The following is a 20,005-nucleotide window of genomic DNA, read 5'->3' as shown; positions in this document are numbered from 1 at the left end:
ACAAGACACAACATAAACAACAACCTAGAATATTGTAAACTAACATTTATAATTTGTTAAAAATTTTATGTGAAATAAAAAACACACACACAGAGTTAATTATAAACTATGATCATGTTTAGTTAAACTTAATTATATTAAAACAACACAAATACAAATAAGTAAACAAAATAATAATTTTACTGATTATGAATTTTTAATTCAAACCATGGTTCAAACTAAAAACATTTTTCAAGACTGACCTTTATATATCATTTCTTTGTACTCTTCCTTGTTGGACATACGTTCATATTGGATGGCCAAACCATAGCATGTTTTTGCTAGTCTCCATAGTATGTCGTCATCATCACCAAACTGGAAATAAAACACAGTTACAAAAGCTTCTTCTGAAATTTCTTGGCTAAAACATAATATAATTTATTTCTAAAAGATTTTGGATGTGTTTTTGACTAAGATGCTCCCCTGAGACTTCCTGCTCGGCATTTTCCCGCCACCATCCCTGCTACAGATAAGAGGGACAAGCCAAAGAGAGCATGCCATGTGTGCAGGTAGACCAGCGTCAGCGAGCAGCAATGGCGAGACACGATGTGCTGGGATTGGGACGTTCCACTTTGTGCGACTGACTGTTTTGCGCCTTTCATACCATCAAAGATTTCTGAGGAGACTTGTGTACTGTTACTAATTTGTACCTTAGTATGTTTATGAGAAAATGCTGAATGTTTTATTTTATTCTCATATTTTGTAAATATAATAACTTTTGTACATAATTTTTGAATAATTTATGTGTAAAAAATACTTAAAAAAACTTCAAAAATGTTTAATTGAGTTTTTTTCATAACACATCTACTGCAGTAAACCAAAATCACCTTAAAAAACAAAACCGAAAATTTAAAAAACTCACTTTTTAGGGCACTCTTACTAAGAAACAACCCACCAGTCAAAGGGTTAAACATGTATTATTATTCATTATTTTATAATTAATTACAGTAACAATTTTCTTTTTCAATTCGTTATACAAAATGTGTAAATATTGTTATTCTTGTATTTTTCATAAAATTGTTAAAATGTATTATCATAACAACAAATTATTGTAGTACGAGACATATCATTGCCAGGTTTCCAGTGATGCCTCGTACTTATAGTAAGTACCATATGAGTACTAAAATATAATATTTAAAAGAAATTATTTTCATATAATTTTGGGTCACAAACCAAAATATATAACAAAAAGAAATGTATATAAAAAAATTTCATTGAACAAATACACTTTCTTAGTTAAATTTTGAGACAAACTGATTAACGGATAGAATGAGACCAAAACGAATAGTCTATCTTTGAAATCAGGGAAACAGAGCTTTTTATTTATATACATATTGAAATATCAGTTTCAGCACCAATGAAATAGTGTAGTATTATGCTATAAATCATAACGGGTTATCACATGCTTAACACATTCACTGCTGAAAAACATGACGACTTAAGGTGAATGCGGCATGTCAATTTTTCTAACTTATGCTCTATTTCTGCTTAAAACTATTTAAATGGGTATCTTTTGTACATTCAATGACTAATTCATCAATAAAATATAATAATAATAAATAACGCCAATTGGCGCTATTAGCATACTGACAAATACAATATGCATGTAACGCAAATTGGCGTTTTATGCGTATTTATTACTAAAACCAAAGTAATAAACTGTAAATATATATATATATATATATATATATATATATATATATATATATATATATATATATATTCTGGTGTAGGAACACGTAGTCCAGTTGGATGAATAAATAAAAAAGTTTCCATTATTGGGTTATCATCCCAAACTAGTGGTATTTGAGAAAGATTTGTGTGTCTAATTTGACTGGTGCTTGGTTGGGAAGAATCGGGATTTGAGTGGCTACTCACGGTTGACGCGTCTGGGCCGCCACTTACAGTATCTGCTTCAATTTCAGACTCAGAATCACTTGGCCTGTAACTTACTCCACTACTGTATGCCTCTGATCCAGATTCAGAATCGTAATATCTATCAATTTCATTAACTGTCAAATTATTTGAATCTCGCGGCTCGCGGTTCCTATTATTATTCAGTTAGGAAAACTATTAAAAGTATTGCATGGAAACGACACACACAGGATAATGTCCCAGACCGTACTCAAGGCTAATCAAGGTTAGTTGTTCCGGCTAATCAAGAGATAACGCTGAAACCGGTCGAGAAGTAACATCCTTCTTCGTTCGTCGCATTCGTCATAGCATCACAAAACGCCAAATGGCGTTTGCCGCAGTGAACGTGTTAAAGATTAAACTGAATCTACAGTCTACTAATGTATTTATTTACCTTCTTCACCAATTCCAAAAGCAAGCCATATGCCTTAGTGCTGTCTTCATGTGAGGTGACATCATAAATTAGCAAATCTATATATTCAAGAGTCACAGCATCGCTGGTCTCCTCTTCAGAGCTACCACAAAACATGACTCAGTTAGAATGAGGTATTGTGAAGAGTAACAAAATGTACAGAACTACATATGAAATCAGATAAACAAATGTATGAAGAGATAATATTACAGACTACATATTACAACTACAGATTATAGACTAATCTAATCTATAATAGATACAATGTATATATTATGGTTTATAAATACCCAATTCACATTACCAACAGTCTCACACTTATAGATGATGGTGGCCAGTTACAACCACCAGAACGTCAGCAATCCAAAGTCAATGTTTCAATATACACATTAAATACAAAGATTAATTCAATAACTACTAATTTAATTATTTTGAATCTTCTTTATACTGTAAGGGAGGATGTAAATATGTACATATAGCACAAATACTGGGCTGAACTTAAGTGAAGCCTATCACTCGTGGGGCTAGAAAAATTTCATTTCTGTCTGTCTGTCCCAAAGGTATCTCAAAAACGAACTAACCTATACACTTAAAATTGTACATAAGGTTACATTTCTATATGAGGAACATTGAGGTCGATATAATGGTGCATGTCACTCCATGGGATTTATAGGTAAACATGATGGCAAAGAGAAAATAGAAGAATAAATAAATTTACAAACAAACTCAATACACTGATAAGAGATCAAACATATTACATTAACACATGTAGTCCAACTATCCCAACAAATACGACATCAAGTTATAGTGAATTGGTGTGTAGACTTTTATTAATTAAACACAAATATGAAAATTAATTTAAAAAGAAAAATGTGAATTTATCATGTAGCATGTAGCATGAAATGTCAAGAAAGATTCATATGTACACTTTGATTTTTAAATGAAACTTAAAGAATGAGTTCTGTGATGTGCCTTTTCTGTGTCAACTTCATTTTGTATGGCTTTCTATCTGTCTGCAGGACATCTCCAGAATGAAATGAACTGTAGATTTGAAATTTTGCATGTAATCTCAGTAAAGCCTTTTACAACATGTGGTGTGACATACTCCCACCTTGTTTATTTAAAAGCTTCCTTTTAATTCACAATATCTTCGTTTCATACTATTTCTTGACTGAATATTAAGCTATATGAATACTAATCCTGTATTTACATCTCAAAACATATTAATAACAGCACAGAAATTATGTACACCCAAGCTTGAATGATGTTTATGGTCAAAAACCGATCAACCTATAAAACATCCAATCATGTCACTGTTTCCCTTTATTAATTTCGTGCTTTTTTACTTTCAAGTAGTATCTCATTTAGAATTCAAAAAGTAAAATTTTTAGTTGTTTTTATTACTGTGTATTAACCTAACCCTTTGTGATCAGCATTAAATTAATATGATTGCCCTCTCACATCGCAACACAAGCCACAAGATTAGCCATGGTTCTCTGTGTCAGGTCATTGATATGACCATGTCCTGTCTCTCACCTTGGCGGACCACACCTAGTGGCTCTTGCTGTTTTGCCGTTTAGCTCATTAGTCCATACATGTGGCCCACTGTATTGTGCAGTTATGAAATTTAATCCTTATCCAGTTGCGACTGGAAATTACTACAGTCTTTCACCCAAATAACTAATTAAATTAATATTTCTCTGTTTACAGCACACACTATAGTAAACATTGCTCAGATTTGTTTTTTCAACTGTCAGTGTCACTGTAGCTGCTTAGTTTTTTCTGTCAATTTATTATAATAGTAGTGCATTTTGTGAAGATGAAGCTCAACATATGGAAAAGAATTTATATTCTGTTGATACTAGTGACTGATTGTATTTTTATTCTGTAAAATAAACATACTCTTAAAACAGATCAACCTAGAAATTAAATTACATGTATTTAGATAAGATTGAAACCAGGGTCAAAAATAGTGATGCAGAAATTCATTAGAAATTCGTAATCAGATCACATATTAATTTTAATACAAGTTTAACAAGATAATAGATGTATCTAGGATGACTAAATGAGGGAATTTAACACTACAAAGGGATCTGGAGATATTCAGTATCTTCCAGTCAAGCTGGGAGTCCAGAGGTCACCCAAAAAGGATTATATTAAAAATAGCAAGTTTGATGGCTTTCTGAGAGCATAATATTCTAGTATTAGGCTCTATGAAAATTTTTATAACTTGAGTGAAAATTTGACCTTTTTGGAGACTGTCCGATAACACGCAAGGTAAGCCAACAATACCACAGATTTACCAAATATTTTAAAAGGACATGCAGAGTATCTAGAAAATAGCTAGACTGTATCTTATGAACTACAAGTTACATCCTCTACACCTTACTTTTATTTTATACATTATAAAATAGGCTTCCTCAGTATACGGATGTAAATTAAGTCCTGATACGCCAGGATATATTCCAAATGGATTGTGATATCGATGTAAAAACATCACCAGACTTTTTATATTACTTTTTGGATTTTTTGGAGTGTACCAAATTTTTACTCTCCTTTTCAAGTTTAGTGGAATATTACACAAATGCCAAATAACAAAAAATTAAAACTTGATTTTATAGAAATATAGTTTTCTGAAACTTGGTATGTTTGTTCCTATGCACATAAGGAACAATAAAGAAGCACATAAAAATAAATTAATATCAAATAATTACAAATTTTGTGTTCCAACACTTTTAAAAATTAAATTTTTTTGGTATATAAAAATATTAACAGGATTTATCATTAAAATAAATATTATATGTTATAGCCAACTTTTCCCTGTACATAATAAAACAAATATCATTCCTGCTCTCGGGAAGTAAGTTTATGCAGACATTTTAAAGCAATCACTTTTGCTGATAATGGGTTACCAAAAATAAATCAGTATCCAATCTAGCGGGCGTAATAGAATCAGAATTAATCATAACATCTTCTACTTCATTACCAGAATAGTTTTCACTGTCTTCTTTTACCATTGCAAAACAAGCTGCTAATACAATTTATACAAAGTTTATCTCAATATATGCTATTGTCTGACTGAAACCAACCACTTACATTTTCCAAATTTCCTATTATCAACCTCTCATAGGTCAAGTAAAACCTTGTTCATTTGCTATTATATTACATGCATTATTCTGAACTTAAAACATGTGTTAACAAAAATGCAAGTACACTGTTAATTCAACAAAAATTGTTTATTATTCAAAATATGTGGCTCGTTCTATTCTGTAAAACTGATCCGGACAACCTGAAGATCCAAATAAATAAGTCTGGATAAACAAGGTTATAATATAGATACTTAACTTACGTTTCGTTCTCTGGTGAAAATTCCAGAACGTTGTCAACTTTATCTGTTTCAGCCTCAGTGGTTACGCTGAGTGCCACTTGAGAACAGTGGGGATTACTCCTCCTGGATTGTCGGTTGGACCTGTAATTAACGTTATGACTCCATTAATCATAACATCAATATAACACAAAAGATAATCTGCTCATAGTATAAATAATTAATAATTCATGAAACACAACAGCAATTGACATGTCTTGATAAAAGAACCACACCTCAACAAGATATATGTAGAATATGATAGACCTTATGTTCATAGTGATTTTCCAAAGTAAATTCTAAAAAAGGGACAACCTTTTTTAATACGAACAATGCACAGATTAATACCCAAAGTATGTATAGCAATCACTGGGGCTAAAGTTATATATTTCCTGAATATTGAGGGATAAGCAAGCAATGGGAGCCTGATAAATCCCACATAAGACAAACATAGGACTAGTTGCATCAAGCTTACACCTGTTGTAGGGATAAAGGCCACATGAAAAAGCATATGTGTTGAACTGGGGGATTGCTTCTGAAACATGCAAGTGTTCCTTAATTGTCATATATTTTTCTATTAAGATACAGATCTTTGATTTATAAAATAAGTTCACTCAAGGAAAAAACAAAACATAAAGCAAACAAACACTATAATAGAGCAACTGTACACTAAACACAAAGGACGTGGGGGAGGGAGAAATGACATGAATAAATTAATTGAGTGGATCTTTCTCTTCACAGCCTCTGTCATTGTTGCTTGGGTTCTATTACAGTTTTTCAAGCATGGGTATGTTTACTTTTTGTTAGATGGGTTGGTTCACATCCCACAGTTGCTTTTATCTTCAACTTTAAACTTTTTCTTTGCTTAATAATATGAAAGGGTCAAATAATCTCTTTGACTTTTTAATTGACTAATAATAATTAGTTTTTAATGCAACAAGTGCTTTAGAACAAAGTGCAATTGTTCTAAATCGAAATATAACTCTTGATCTTACATAGTTATGTGAACAAGTCCCAGGCTTTTACTTCAATTAAAGAAAATATTTCAGAGAACTTCAATATATGCTCTATAGGGTAATGACATTTGAGGAATTATCGACCATTGCCAAATCTGTGTAACCATAGCCTACTATCTGCCTGTTTTAAATCATCAACTGGTACCATAGCCTTCAGAAACTAGTTTCTTTCTATTAATGTATCAAAATAATTTTATGAAATGTGTGATGTCCATGAAAAAATAATGAAAATGAGTCTAGATAAGGCATAAATTTGACATATTTATCAATCCCACCATTAGGGCTGTGAAGGTGCATACGAGAACCTTTCAGTTGGCGAGCACCCTGGTCCTCTGGACAAACTATAGAATATATATGATGTCCTCTGAATATTTTTAAGCATTTTTTCCTCAGGATATATACCTTTTAACAATAAACAAACTTTAAGGCAGTCACTTCTCTGTTGATTTCTAAAACTTACGCATTTTGTACGCCAGTATCCTGTTGTAGAAACGTACGACCGCTGTCTCCAAACAGCTGTCGATAAAGATAGAAACCTGCGGCTCCTACCATGGCGCCAACACCCACAGCTACCATGATCACACTTTGGTTATCGATGAAATTTTCATCTATATTTATTCTGTAAATAATACATTTTATAAGTAAATTTGTTGATACAATCATATAAATCCTCTTCAAACCACAACTTCCATAAGATTTACATAGATGGAAGTTTCACTTTGAGATAGCATGACTTTTCTTTATTGAATAAGTTTAATAAAATGTATTATCTGACGTCTTTCCTGTCTTTAAAAGTGGACCACAATGCTATTAACAATATATTATGCGTATATTACAATGCCTGCATGTATGGCATTAAATTATGGGATGATTTGGTAGAAATGGAATAGACTTTTAATTATTCAAAAAAGTAACTACACTATGAGGTATCTTGCAAATTCGGTTTTTGAGTTATATTATATTTACATTTATATCAAGATAAACATAGATGATTACAATTTCATTTCACTAAACATAATTATTCCATTACACCCAAAAGCACTTATTTATACATTACCCAAACATGTAAATATGCACGAATACCTGCATGACTTGTCTAATGAGGTTACATCAGAAAATTCTCTAGTTTTTTTTTTCAGAAAAAACTGGAAGCTATTTGCTGTGTTTTATATTATAGTATTGAAGTATTTTTATACTATAAAATGAGTTCTTAACTGAATAGCAATAAGGTTTTGATCATTTATATTTAATGTTAAGGATTTTAATCTTTACTGTTGATGATTTGTAATGCATGTTTAGTGTTCAATAAGTAATACGTAAACTTTAATACAGGTTTTATTTATACAAATATTTTATACCTTATTTAAATATTTTTATTTAGAATGGGTGTTTTAACACATTGATATAATCTAACAAGATATTTACAACAATATAGAGTTTGGAAACATATACAAATTTAAAACGTGGCAGCTATTTATACTGTAAAAAATTGTTAAAGGTCAATACTATTATGAATCACACTTGCTTTTTAACAGCAAAATCAATGTACATTTAGTTTTATTATGTAAATTGCCCATGGTCTAGAGACTGGCTGGGAAAAAAATAATAACTCCCTCTTGGAGCCATTGGTGGGTGGCCACTCAGAGGGTGATTATTAAAACGATATAAACAAATGTAGTAGATGCCCAAGTGACAAACTGCACAGGGAGTTTCCAGGTCTTGGTATCTGGTACTTGTTTATTAAATATCTTCTAATACACATAAAGCATACTAAAAATTACTTATTCTTGGAATCTCATCACGAGTATTCAATGTGAAACCGAATTAGTTTTGGATACTTCACTCCTAGACTAATTAATAACATTGACAAGACAAATTCTTTCTATGTTTCACATATAATCTATAAAATTTACCCAATCCATATATTGGAGGCTGAGAGAAGCAGTGTCACCGGAAGGAGGGTGAGAGAGTTTTTGATTGGCGCAAGAGTAGATGCAGCGGAGGCACTCTTGCATTTGCATTACACTTAGATATTTTATATTGTCACAATTATTACATAAAAATCAACAAATGAAGCGTTAGACTAGCAGGTATAATTAATTACAATACCTTATTATGGATGATATTCAAGTTTATACGTATGTGCATGTGTGTTGTGCGTGTTTGTATGTATGTGTATACATTAATGCTTTTTTCTGGTTCTTTCAAACCTCAATTGTAAATCTGGCAATACACACCCTTGCAACCTTATAGGCTTTTGGTGCCTACATACTCACTAACATTTAAAATAACTTATTCTGATTTAGATTCTGTCTTATTAAATACTGATGCTTCTACAATCACTTTCATTCTCCATAGGTTCTCTAAAATTATAATTATAAAAAAATAATTAATTATTTAATCTGAATAAAAAAAATAGTTAGTTAGAAATAGTTAGTTTATAAATTGATTTAATTATTATGAACTAATTTAGCCCCAATTACATAACATTTAAAATATGCAGACCACTATAAATTATTAGAAAGTGAATAATTGTATCAGTCCATTCACATCGACTACTGTTATATAATAGCCAAATCAGTTGTAATAGATATAAGTTTTTTATTTGTGTAATGGTGATGTACAGTTATTCATGGTTAATTAAGATATCAACAGACTGATAAAGGTACTCTTCCCCAGTCACAGATCATACAATCTTAGTAGGGACTTTTCACTGTTTTCACAAATAAATTCAATCATTTCTAAAATATTGTATCAAGTGATAATAGATCAAACAATGCAGATTACAAATACATATTAGGTATTGAAAAAATTATCTACTAACCTTATCTAACCTGAAAGACAATGTAACAGAGAAGCTAGAGGAAAAGCTCGATATCATTGATGAGAAGATTAATACCACATTCACTACTATTCAATAGAAAATCACTGGTTTGGCCAAAGTTTCGAAAATTCTTATGACAGGGGCAGAAAATGTAGCATTGCTGGAAGAATGTAAGGTCCTGAAAATCAAAGCTGAAACTCTTATCGGAAGTACTAAACAGGGTTAAAGATCAGGTTCATGATATACAACAGTATGCAGGTTGATTCACCTTGAGATTGTTGGTGTCCCTCTGACCGACCAAGAGGATTTATATTTACTTCTTGCTCAATTCCTTGGCCAATACAATCTATACACCATGGTGTCGGGAATCGCTCATCGCCTTCCCAGCAACAGAAAAGATCTTCCACCAAGCATCGTTGTTCGTTTCATGAATAGATCGAACAGAGCGGCCTGGCTGGCAGTTGCCAAATCAAGAGGAACTTGAACACCGTGCATCTCAGCTCCTGCTTCCAACCAGCTCCAGTATTTGTTAACGAGCCTCTGACTGCGCGTGTCAAGACACTTTTAAGTCAGGCCAAGGAAATGGTCAAGGAGAAACAGCTTGCCTGCGCCTGGATTAAAACAACCACAGATGACCGTACTAAGAGAGTGAATGGACCTGATGACCTGGTGTCAGTTCTGTATTCCAAGTAAAGAGAGAAGACAAGGATAATATTAAGCTTGTTTTAACTCCAGATGTGTTGTTGCTGATAATATTTATCATACATGTTTTGTTTGTTTATTAATTTATCATGCTAATATGTAAAATTTAACAAATCTTTATATATATATATATATATATATATATATATATATATAAAACTATGTTTGTTACACTAAAAATACAGATTTATAAATTATTTAGTCACCACATTGGATTATATTATTTTATCTGTATAATCATTGCCATTAAAACATGATATACATCAATAAGTGGTCAGTTGAATTATTAATAATATTGGCAGTTGCTATTTATTATTACTTTTACTCAGACCAGTTTCACATACTACAACTTTGTAATATATAGGTATAACACTTATTTTTTTAATATTTTAGAATTTTTATAACGCATGATGGTTAATTTGGCTTATTGAATTAATGGTTAATTTTGTGAAGAAATGTGTGTGCATGTGCGCGCATGTGTGTGTATGGCATATTCATTATGCATAGTATAAATAATTGGAAAATTGTTGTGAATGAATTAATCAAAGTTTGAATCCTATTTTTATGATAATGCCCGGAATCTAAGACATACTCATACTGCAAAAAGGTTAAATGTGTTTTTGTTAACTGAATTAAGTATAGACATATGATATACTGATTTTACTAATTCTATATCTTATTATTATAAATAGGCAACATTTTTGTCATATTAATACTATAAAGAGTTTACCATATTTTTATTTTGCATGTTAGTTACAGGATTACTTAAATGGTTAGGAATAATACTTAATGATAATGTGAGAAATGCAATATATATATATATATATATATATATATATATATATATATATATATAGATATATCCTCATATATTTATAAAACGTCAAATGTTTCTTTTGTTCTTTGCATTGAATTTTGACATACGATATACTGATTAAAGAAATTTATACTTTATTATTACAAAACAAGCATGGGATTAAAAAAAATAAATATTGTAAAGTATTTACCATTTTTTATTTTGCATGTTAGTTATAAAACACCTTAAATTTTGCAGCCTTGGTCTTAGTTTATTATAAAACTAAAGGACACAACAAATTGTTATTTATTTATTTTATTAGAAAAAGCAATGACTCTATTTATATTGTTTAATTTACAGGTTTAGGATACTAAAATGTTATGCATCTTACGAGAATTTTTTGTATATTTACTCACACATGTTGTGTCATACTAGCCCAGTCTTACTGTTTAATCTAAATGTTATCTCTTGTGAAGTAGTCTCATATTTATAACCTAATGGACATGCTAAGTGTGTCGAACGAATATTTAATTAATTGCATAACAGATACATTTTGAACAGTTCTGATGTAAATCACTTAATTACCTATATAAGTAGTACCAATACAATAAAATATACGCTGCTGCGGATTAAGGAGGCATGCGTCAACCACCATTAGTCAACAGCTGTTTAGTGTGAACCTTTCTCTTTAGTATGCAGCTTGTATCGCTTCTGTAAACAACACCGTTTTGTCAGAGTCAACGTTCATGTTATTGTTTTGCCGGATAAATATTTAGTGTAATAGTAGAACAATGAATTATCGTGCAATTTTACTTTAAAATTGAAAAAACTGTTACTGGAACTTATAATTTACTGAAAGAAGTGCATGGCAGAGAATGTTCATTGCTGGCACATGTTTTTGAATGATTTTAGCATTTTAAAGATGGCAGAGAAGACGTTAAAGATGATTCATGACCAGGTCGCCCTTCAGCATCAAAAACTGATAAAAATGTTGAAAAAGTGGCTAATTTGTTTGATCTAACTGTTGATTAAGTATTTGTGCAATTATTGAAACTGAAGGTATTCATAAAGAATGAGTACATACAATTTTACATAACAATTTTAACGTGTGAAAATTTTAACGTTTCAACAAGACGCTCACAAAAATTTTTGTACTGACAATTGTACGCGATTGAAACTGACTCAAATATTTGGAAACGATAATAACATGTAATGAAACTTGGTTTTTTTTATTTATTATCCAGAAATGACGCAACAATCCATGCAATGAAAGAGCCCAACATCACCGAGAGCCAAAAAAGCTCGAATGAGCAAATAAAAATTTAAAGCAATGATATTTTTTTATATACATAGGATTGTCTACCTTCACTGGATTCCTGAAGTTCAAACAATTAATCAATATTACTATCTTGAAGTGTTTTCTAAACTAAGTCAAAGAGTTAGGGAAAAAAACGCCCCGAAATGTGGAAGAACAAATCGTGTGTACTCCACCTAGGTCTGGATTTTACGTACAGTAACAAATAGTGTAATGTATTCGCTTTGTGCAGAACTCACACGATAGTGACCCAGATAACTTTACTAACACAATAAACCAATAATACTCAAATACTGATTATAGCAAAACTTATACTCTTATTAGTGACATCATTGCTAACATAATTAAAACTGATAACAAAACTGAACTTCACTTTGACGTGATGTATGAGGTTTTATGTGTGGCATTATGGAACCGAGTAGAGTAAGGGATAGTAAGACTTGTATAGGCCATATATTCGTGAAGTGGAATAACTATGATCATATTAAAACTGCTGTTATAACAAATAATATTACAGACTATTATAGTATGTATATTGTCAGACCTCACCCTAGTCCAAACTGTTTAAAACCCACTGACTGCATCTTAGACAAATATAAATTGCAACATAACATAAAGGTTTGTGACTAGACTCTTGTTACTGACATAGTTGATCTCAACACTCACATTGATCTGTTTCCAGCCACTTTAAAAGACTAAATGGATAATGCTTTGTAAACTAACCAGTTGATATTTGTTAACCAAGACTATGGAAATTGAACCCTTGGATTACAGACAGCTTAGTATGGTCAATCAGGAAAAGGGACATAAATTGAGTAAGCATTTGAGAAAACAACCCCATTAAATACCGACTTGAAATTTTATTTCTTGACTTCCTAGACACAAAATAAGGACTACAAAGAAGAACAACTGTAGGACAAAAATTAACAATAATTGCAATAACACTAAATTTTTTTTAGCAAAACGTCAACAAAATGACCTGCAGGCCTAATAAAAATAATGGAACAGTATACAAGTAACAGACAATACGCGATGAGGTATGAAGTAAATAAACAGGCGGTCAACGAGTTCAATAACTATTTCTCTCAGATTGGATATAACTTGACAAGCATAATTGATTTGAGTGGTTCACTTATTGTAAACGATAATGACTTTAATGTACACTCTATTTTCCGATGAGAACTGTCATGAAACAAGATTTGTACTACTGTGTTAGTGGCTTATGCGGAAGCTCAGTTCCTGGGTAGGGTTGCATTTCCGCTTCCTTTCTTAAAGAAAATTTTCAGTTGTTTTGTAAACCTCTGCTACACATTATTAACAATAGCATTCATTCTGGAGTTTCCTCCAATGTTGGCCTTCAATATTGCTAAAGTAATACTTTGTTCAAGAGCAACGATATTACAGAAAACTTGAATTTTCATCCAATTAGCTTACGTAGTGTGTTAGTGAAAATTGTAAGGAATCAACTAACACATTATATTGAAAGACTAAGTAAGCTATTTTGACATCACCAGTTCGGGTTCAGGAGACCTAATGTTGCTAATGCACTGTTCTCAGTCACGAAGGATGTTTATTTGACTTTAAGAGAAGTTAAACAATGTTTATTTATATTTATATATCTAGCAAAAGCATTTGACACAGTAGACAGGACAAAATTAGTTCAGAAACTGCTTTTGATTGGTGTACATCATTTAACTGGTTCAAAACATACTTCACAAACAGAGAGCAGTTCACAACGATTAATGGAGTTAATAGTGACTTGAAACCCGTCACTACGGTGTAATACAAGGGAGTACTCTTGGACCATTATTATTTTTTAATCTATATAATAAGTAATATTTTCCTGGCTGCACTGAAGGCACTTGATACCTGTTCGTTCGATTCGAAAGCAGTCTCTATTTTTCAAGAATGCAAAATAGAGTAACACTCAGTTGGGTGCTGGGCTATGAGGGCATTCATGGTAATGAAAAAGTGGATACCCTTGCAAAAAAAGGGAGCGGAGTCCTTCATGGTGGGGCCATAGCCGGGTTGCGGCATAGCATTCTCTTATAACAAAGCTCTTGTAAAAGATTGGGTAAAGAAGACAAGATACTTTATTTGAAATAGGGCCTCAGGACTAAGACAATCAAAAATGTTTATCTTTCCTTATGATAAAGAGTGGGCATCTCTCCTAGATCAGAGTAAGGAGGATAATGGTAATGGGGATGCTGACAGGACATGGAGCCTTAGAAAACACCTCATGAAGGTGGGCCTTAGCCAAACTGACGAATGCAGACTCTATACAGAGGTGAATGAATCAGCGGAACATAAATGGCTAAACTGTCCTGCCATATCTGAAATTCTAAAAAGATTTCTAGGGGCATATCTGCTAAGCCCCAAGGACATCAGAGAACAGAAGCCTTCAAATCTGATTGGTTTCTGTAAAACTCCACGAATTCTGAGAACACAAATATAAGTAAGAAAGGCACAGAGGTCCTTTCTAGGACTAAGTGTGGGGACAATCTCTCAAGAAAAAAAGTAATATTTCAAAAACCAGCATTTCTAGTAACTTGTGTCTTCTTTCTGTTGATACAACAATTTTATTCCAAGCGAAAACATGGGACACAGTTTTCGTAAAAGCAGCTCAAGATATGTAAAGAATTAAGAAGTGGTTTGTTAAGAAGAATCAAAATTTGTTAACATTGAACGTCACTAAAACAAAATGTATGCCTTTAACATCACAAGACTCCAGCGAGACTCCGATTAATAATATTAAGCTCCATATATGCAACAATCTTACTCGTGGAACTGATTGCATGTGACATAATTGACAGCGTAAACGAATATAAATATCTTATTGATATGTTTGACAATCGATTGATGTGGACAGCACACATCAATTATATTAATAAGAGATAAAGGGAAATGATTTTCACATTTTAATAATTATAGAAGTTCAAATGGCATATTTTGCATAGGTGCAGTCGATTATTGAGGGGGAATTTTAGCATGGGGTGGAGCTTACAGGACAGCTTCTCGTCACACATAAATCTGTTATGAAGGCAAATCTAATAAATAAAATATATATATATATATTAGTATTCATTCAATCTAAAATGTATACAATTAAATATTTATTTTTTAATTACTCATTACCTTAAAAGAGGTTTGAAATTTATTAAACACTAACGACTATGCTCCTAAGCATTTGAAATTTGTTTTGGGATCCATAGTATAAACATAATTAAATTCAGATTATTCATATCAAAATAATGTATAATAATTAGTGGGTTAAGCCAATCAGAAAAATTTCAAGTAGATAAGAAAGAGGGGATATTATAAGATTAAAGGCCAAGGCGGCAAATCACGAATTTGACGTTATCAACGTATTCTGCTCACCCTCCTGAACAAAAAATATATATAGTATTAGGGGTGGAAATGACAAATAACATGATTTTAGGTGGTATATTCATAAGTAGTTAAGTTTCTAATGTTTTAATATTCAGTTTGTGTGCTGTGTCTGGATAATCTCTTTACTTGAATATTATCTGCGGCCGGGACTGATAGCAGCCTGATAACGGGACTGATAGCAGCCTGATAACGTATCTGTTATCTGAGTTCTCTGGGGCATGAGTCACTACTTCAGAAGATATACTGTTCAGTAGGTTGGATTGAGTGAGTGCTTTACAATTATGAATCAACCATCCACTAGTTCGACCAACCCTAGTGAATTGTGAGTGTCTGAGTTTAGTAGAGCATGTGAAGAGTTTACGTTTTAACCGAAACGAAATTATTTCCTTTTTAACTGAACATGAAATTTTTAATAATGAGTGAATTTGTTCGTCGTGGGGTCGCGTGTTGTTTTTAAACTGGGAGACTTTGTTGTTTCGTTGCTATAGGAAAATTAGAAAAAGTAGTAAAAAAAGTTTTAAATGTTGCAATTTAAAAAATCCACTTTTTTGTTGCTGCTGCTCAGCTATATCCGCCAACACACTAATGGTAAGTGTTCTCTGTTAGTATCCATCTATATATTTATATTAGAGTTTTTCATGATTTATTAAGTTTTTTCACTTTACATAATTGCCTTTGCATTACATTTCAATTTATATTTCTGATCAGCCCCTCTAGAATTTGATATTTTACTGATAGGTACTATCTCGAGGGATGTTTTTCTTTCATTGGCATCAGCGCGGGCTTCGGCATTTGCCGGAAGAACATTGTTCATTTGGATCAAAATTCTGGTCATTTCAGTATTATTTTTCATTTACGTCTGCGAAGATGGCGACGCATGATGACGTCATCACGAGGTTGAATCATGGTCACAAAAGGTCACGTGACGCTTGACGTGGATGTACAACATGGAAATATTACTCCGCGCGTGAAAAGTTGTTCCTTTTTTTATGTTCTAGAACTTCGTTATTTCTCATTTCCCCCCATCAAACCTTATATTTTTTTGTTCTATAGGACGATTCCAATAAGTTAATAACGCAAAACTCGTATTTTTCCGCTCCGGCCGTTAATATGATAATTACCGAAAGAGGCAGCATACAAGCAGAAATCTAGTGGGAGAAAATTATACAGTTATTTCCTGTACACATAGAGTATCCTAGGGCTGCCAGGCTATTGTTTAGAGGGGGTGGAATTATTCTCAAACAAACACCACGGCCATTTCAAAAATAGCCCGTTACTACAGGATAAAAGGAACGACAGTTCAAGGGTTAAGTAAAGGGCTCTACAAGATGGCGTTTCTTACTGTATCGCGAGATACTATTCTACATCAATTATTTAAAATATTAGATACTGATACGTAATAGTATATTATAATAAGTAACAAATATACTACTTAATTATCTAATACTTATATTAATTACGAGTAAATTGTATCGTATTCATTATAACTTACTTCGTTCTTGATGTCCGAGATAAAACAGAACTGCACTCACTGTCCGCGACGAAGGAACAATGAAACAAAATTTTGGCGCGAAACTGTCTAGCCAGCTTTCTAGAACATTTTTTTTCCTTTTGGTTAAATAAAGCAGGGTTTGCTTAGAAACATGAAACATTACACTGATTATTGAACGCCTTTGATTATTTATTAGCCTATGAGAAGATATTGATTGGGTTGCATCTAATGCTAAAATCTTTTGCCACTCGAAACGTTGTGACTGTGCGTTATCAAACGAAGGCAACAGCTACATAGCCAAAATGGATGTTCTATGAGATAGTGATTTGAACATTATTATTTTTCATTTAACCATTTTAATTTTAATCATTTGTGTAATGTGAGTTGTTCTTACAATTATATTGTAAAATTAGACTACAATAAAATAGAATATAAACACTTCTTTATTAAGGCGAAATTAGGACTATATGGTCCTTTCTTACATTTACCTCTTTAACAAATGTAATCTTAATAGTACAAAATAAGGCTTCTTAACTAAAAATTACTAACGCAATATTCTATTCACTCTTCCATTCACACAGTCACGATTCAAAGAGTAGCCCCGCCGTCCGCCACGATCATCCGGTCCAGGTATCTTCGTCTCAGCTCCGCCACAAACCGTTCCCGGCTCTCGATTTGTTTGATAGGATCTGGTAAGGAGTTCCATACTATGCAGGCGGTAACGGTGAAGGAACGGTTATATGCTGTGGTTCTGTGTATTGGAATTCTGAGACTTAATGCACCAGACCGAGTTTTTATTGCGCCACTCCTCACCTGAAAAAAACTGAAAGTGTTCAGATAAATATTTTGCTGGATCCGTATTAATAATAGAGTACAACAATGATAAAATTCGAATTGATAATGAATCAGCTAATTTTAGAATTGATGACAATAAAATATGGCGTAACACGATCCCTTCGACGTAAATCAAACATAAAGCGAATTAAGTGATGTTGTGCTCTTTGCAGTTTAGTGCTAAGGGCTACAGTCATTGATTACAGAGTGTAGTAGTTAAAGTAGGGAAGCACAAGTGATTTTATCAACAGAAGTTTAATGTGAAATGGTAGAAGTCATTGCATTTGTTTCAGTGTGTGCACAGCAGCGAACACCCTGTTACAGGTGTACACCACTGCAACGGTCCATCCAAGTGTCAATCAATCAATCATATTTTTATTGCTTTCAAACAATGTTAAATTGTATTTGCAAACGTCAATAAATAAAGCTAAAAATCCTGCAATTTGCTATTCTAAGATGCATTCACTGCTTGCATACATACATTAAATTACATTCTCCCTCTCATTCATACATGGCTTCAGTATCGGTACTAAGTTACGAAAATTTAGTGGTCCCAGCGGCGTAACATGAACTCATCTACAGAGTAAAACACTTCAGACACTAAAAGGTCCTTTAATCGAGCTTTATACATGGTTGGGTAGTTGGCATTTTTTATGCTCTCAGGGAGATTATTAATTAATCTGACACCAGCTTGTGAAGGAAGTTGTCAGATGCCAGTGTTCTATAATGTTGCATCCTGTAGCTGTCCCCACCTCTAGTATCATACCTGTGGACGTCCCTGCCACGCACTAACTCACATCGGAATCGGCAATACAGAGCTACATCCAAGATATAGAGGCAGGGTAATGTCAGAAAACCATGCTCCCTGAAAGCATTGCGGCACGATTCTCTAGGATTCAATTTGCACATGATTCTGATGACTTTTTTCTGAAGCCTGAAAACTCTGTTGAATCTGATCCTGGCACATCCACCCCAAAGGCGTATGCCGTAGGTCAAATGAGGATATAAAAGGCCAAAAAAGGCCATCTTTAGAACGTTAAAATAGCAAACCTGTGCCAGATTCCTCAGGGTAAAAACGCCTGAAGCAACCCTTGCACATACATGCTCAACATGATCGGTCCAAGTTAATCCCCTATCGAGATATATTCCTAGAAATCGAGTAGATTCCACTTCCTCTAAAAGGGTGTCCTCTACCATGACAATGGGTCAAATTTCGTTAACTTGTTGTGTGACGGAGACAAAAACTTATATAATTCGTTTTTGTATTATTTGTTTTAAGATTTAAGTCCGAGAAATACTGAATACAAGAATTTAGTTCAACAAAAGTTTCTATTTCCAGAGCGGTATTTGATTTTGCTCTGACGCAAAGAGTCGTGTCATCCGCATATTGGACTATCTTTCCATTCTGAATTGATAGTCTAAGGTCGTTCACATAAACTAAGAACAGTACAGGTCCAAGGATAGATCCCTGGGGGACCCCCTGATTCAAAGGAACTCTCTGTAACTGAACAACAGTGTGTTGCTTATGATTAGTCCTAGACTTTTTACTCTTTCAACTTATGGTAAAAGTTTTCCGTCTACAGTTATTTTCGGTGTATTTTGTAGGTCAATGGAGTCGGCGAGTCGTTGATGACAGACAATCATTGGTTGGGATTTTCCGGGTTAAGCTTAAGTCCATTTTTAAAGCCCATTGAACAATTCGTTGTGTGTCTTCATTCATCCACTTCACAGTCTGGAGTATGTTGATAATTTTAAAGTGTGAGTAGATTTGTAAGTCATCAGCATAACAGTGAAATTCGCAATGTCGAAACACAGTGTTAATGCCATTTATTTACACAATAAAAAGTAGTGAGCCAAGAATTGATCCTTGCGGAACTCCGCAGGTTCTGAAATCAGATTGCGTTGTC

At 32.9% G+C, this 20,005-nt stretch overlaps 1 protein-coding gene across 1 annotated transcript in view; it reads right to left on the bottom strand.

Annotated features, from left to right (window-relative positions):
* LOC124369535 (regulator of microtubule dynamics protein 1-like) overlaps nucleotides 1–17,347 on the bottom strand; it is a 30,643-nt gene extending 13,296 nt beyond the window's left edge. Inside the window, exons 1-5 of the mRNA XM_046827558.1 lie at nucleotides 17,265–17,347; nucleotides 7,206–7,364; nucleotides 5,715–5,834; nucleotides 2,348–2,468; nucleotides 243–354 (exon numbers count right to left, since the gene is read on the bottom strand). Of these exons, the coding sequence (XP_046683514.1) occupies nucleotides 243–354; nucleotides 2,348–2,468; nucleotides 5,715–5,834; nucleotides 7,206–7,321 (469 nt within the window). The 5' untranslated portion in view covers nucleotides 7,322–7,364; nucleotides 17,265–17,347. The remainder of the gene's footprint in view (nucleotides 1–242; nucleotides 355–2,347; nucleotides 2,469–5,714; nucleotides 5,835–7,205; nucleotides 7,365–17,264) is intronic.
* Between the last annotated feature and the right edge of the window lie 2,658 nt (nucleotides 17,348–20,005).

The sequence above is a fragment of the Homalodisca vitripennis genome, chromosome X (genome assembly GCF_021130785.1).
Source record: "Homalodisca vitripennis isolate AUS2020 chromosome X, UT_GWSS_2.1, whole genome shotgun sequence".
Lineage (NCBI taxonomy): Eukaryota > Metazoa > Arthropoda > Insecta > Hemiptera > Cicadellidae > Homalodisca > Homalodisca vitripennis.
This window is presented reverse-complemented; position numbering and strand designations above follow the sequence as displayed.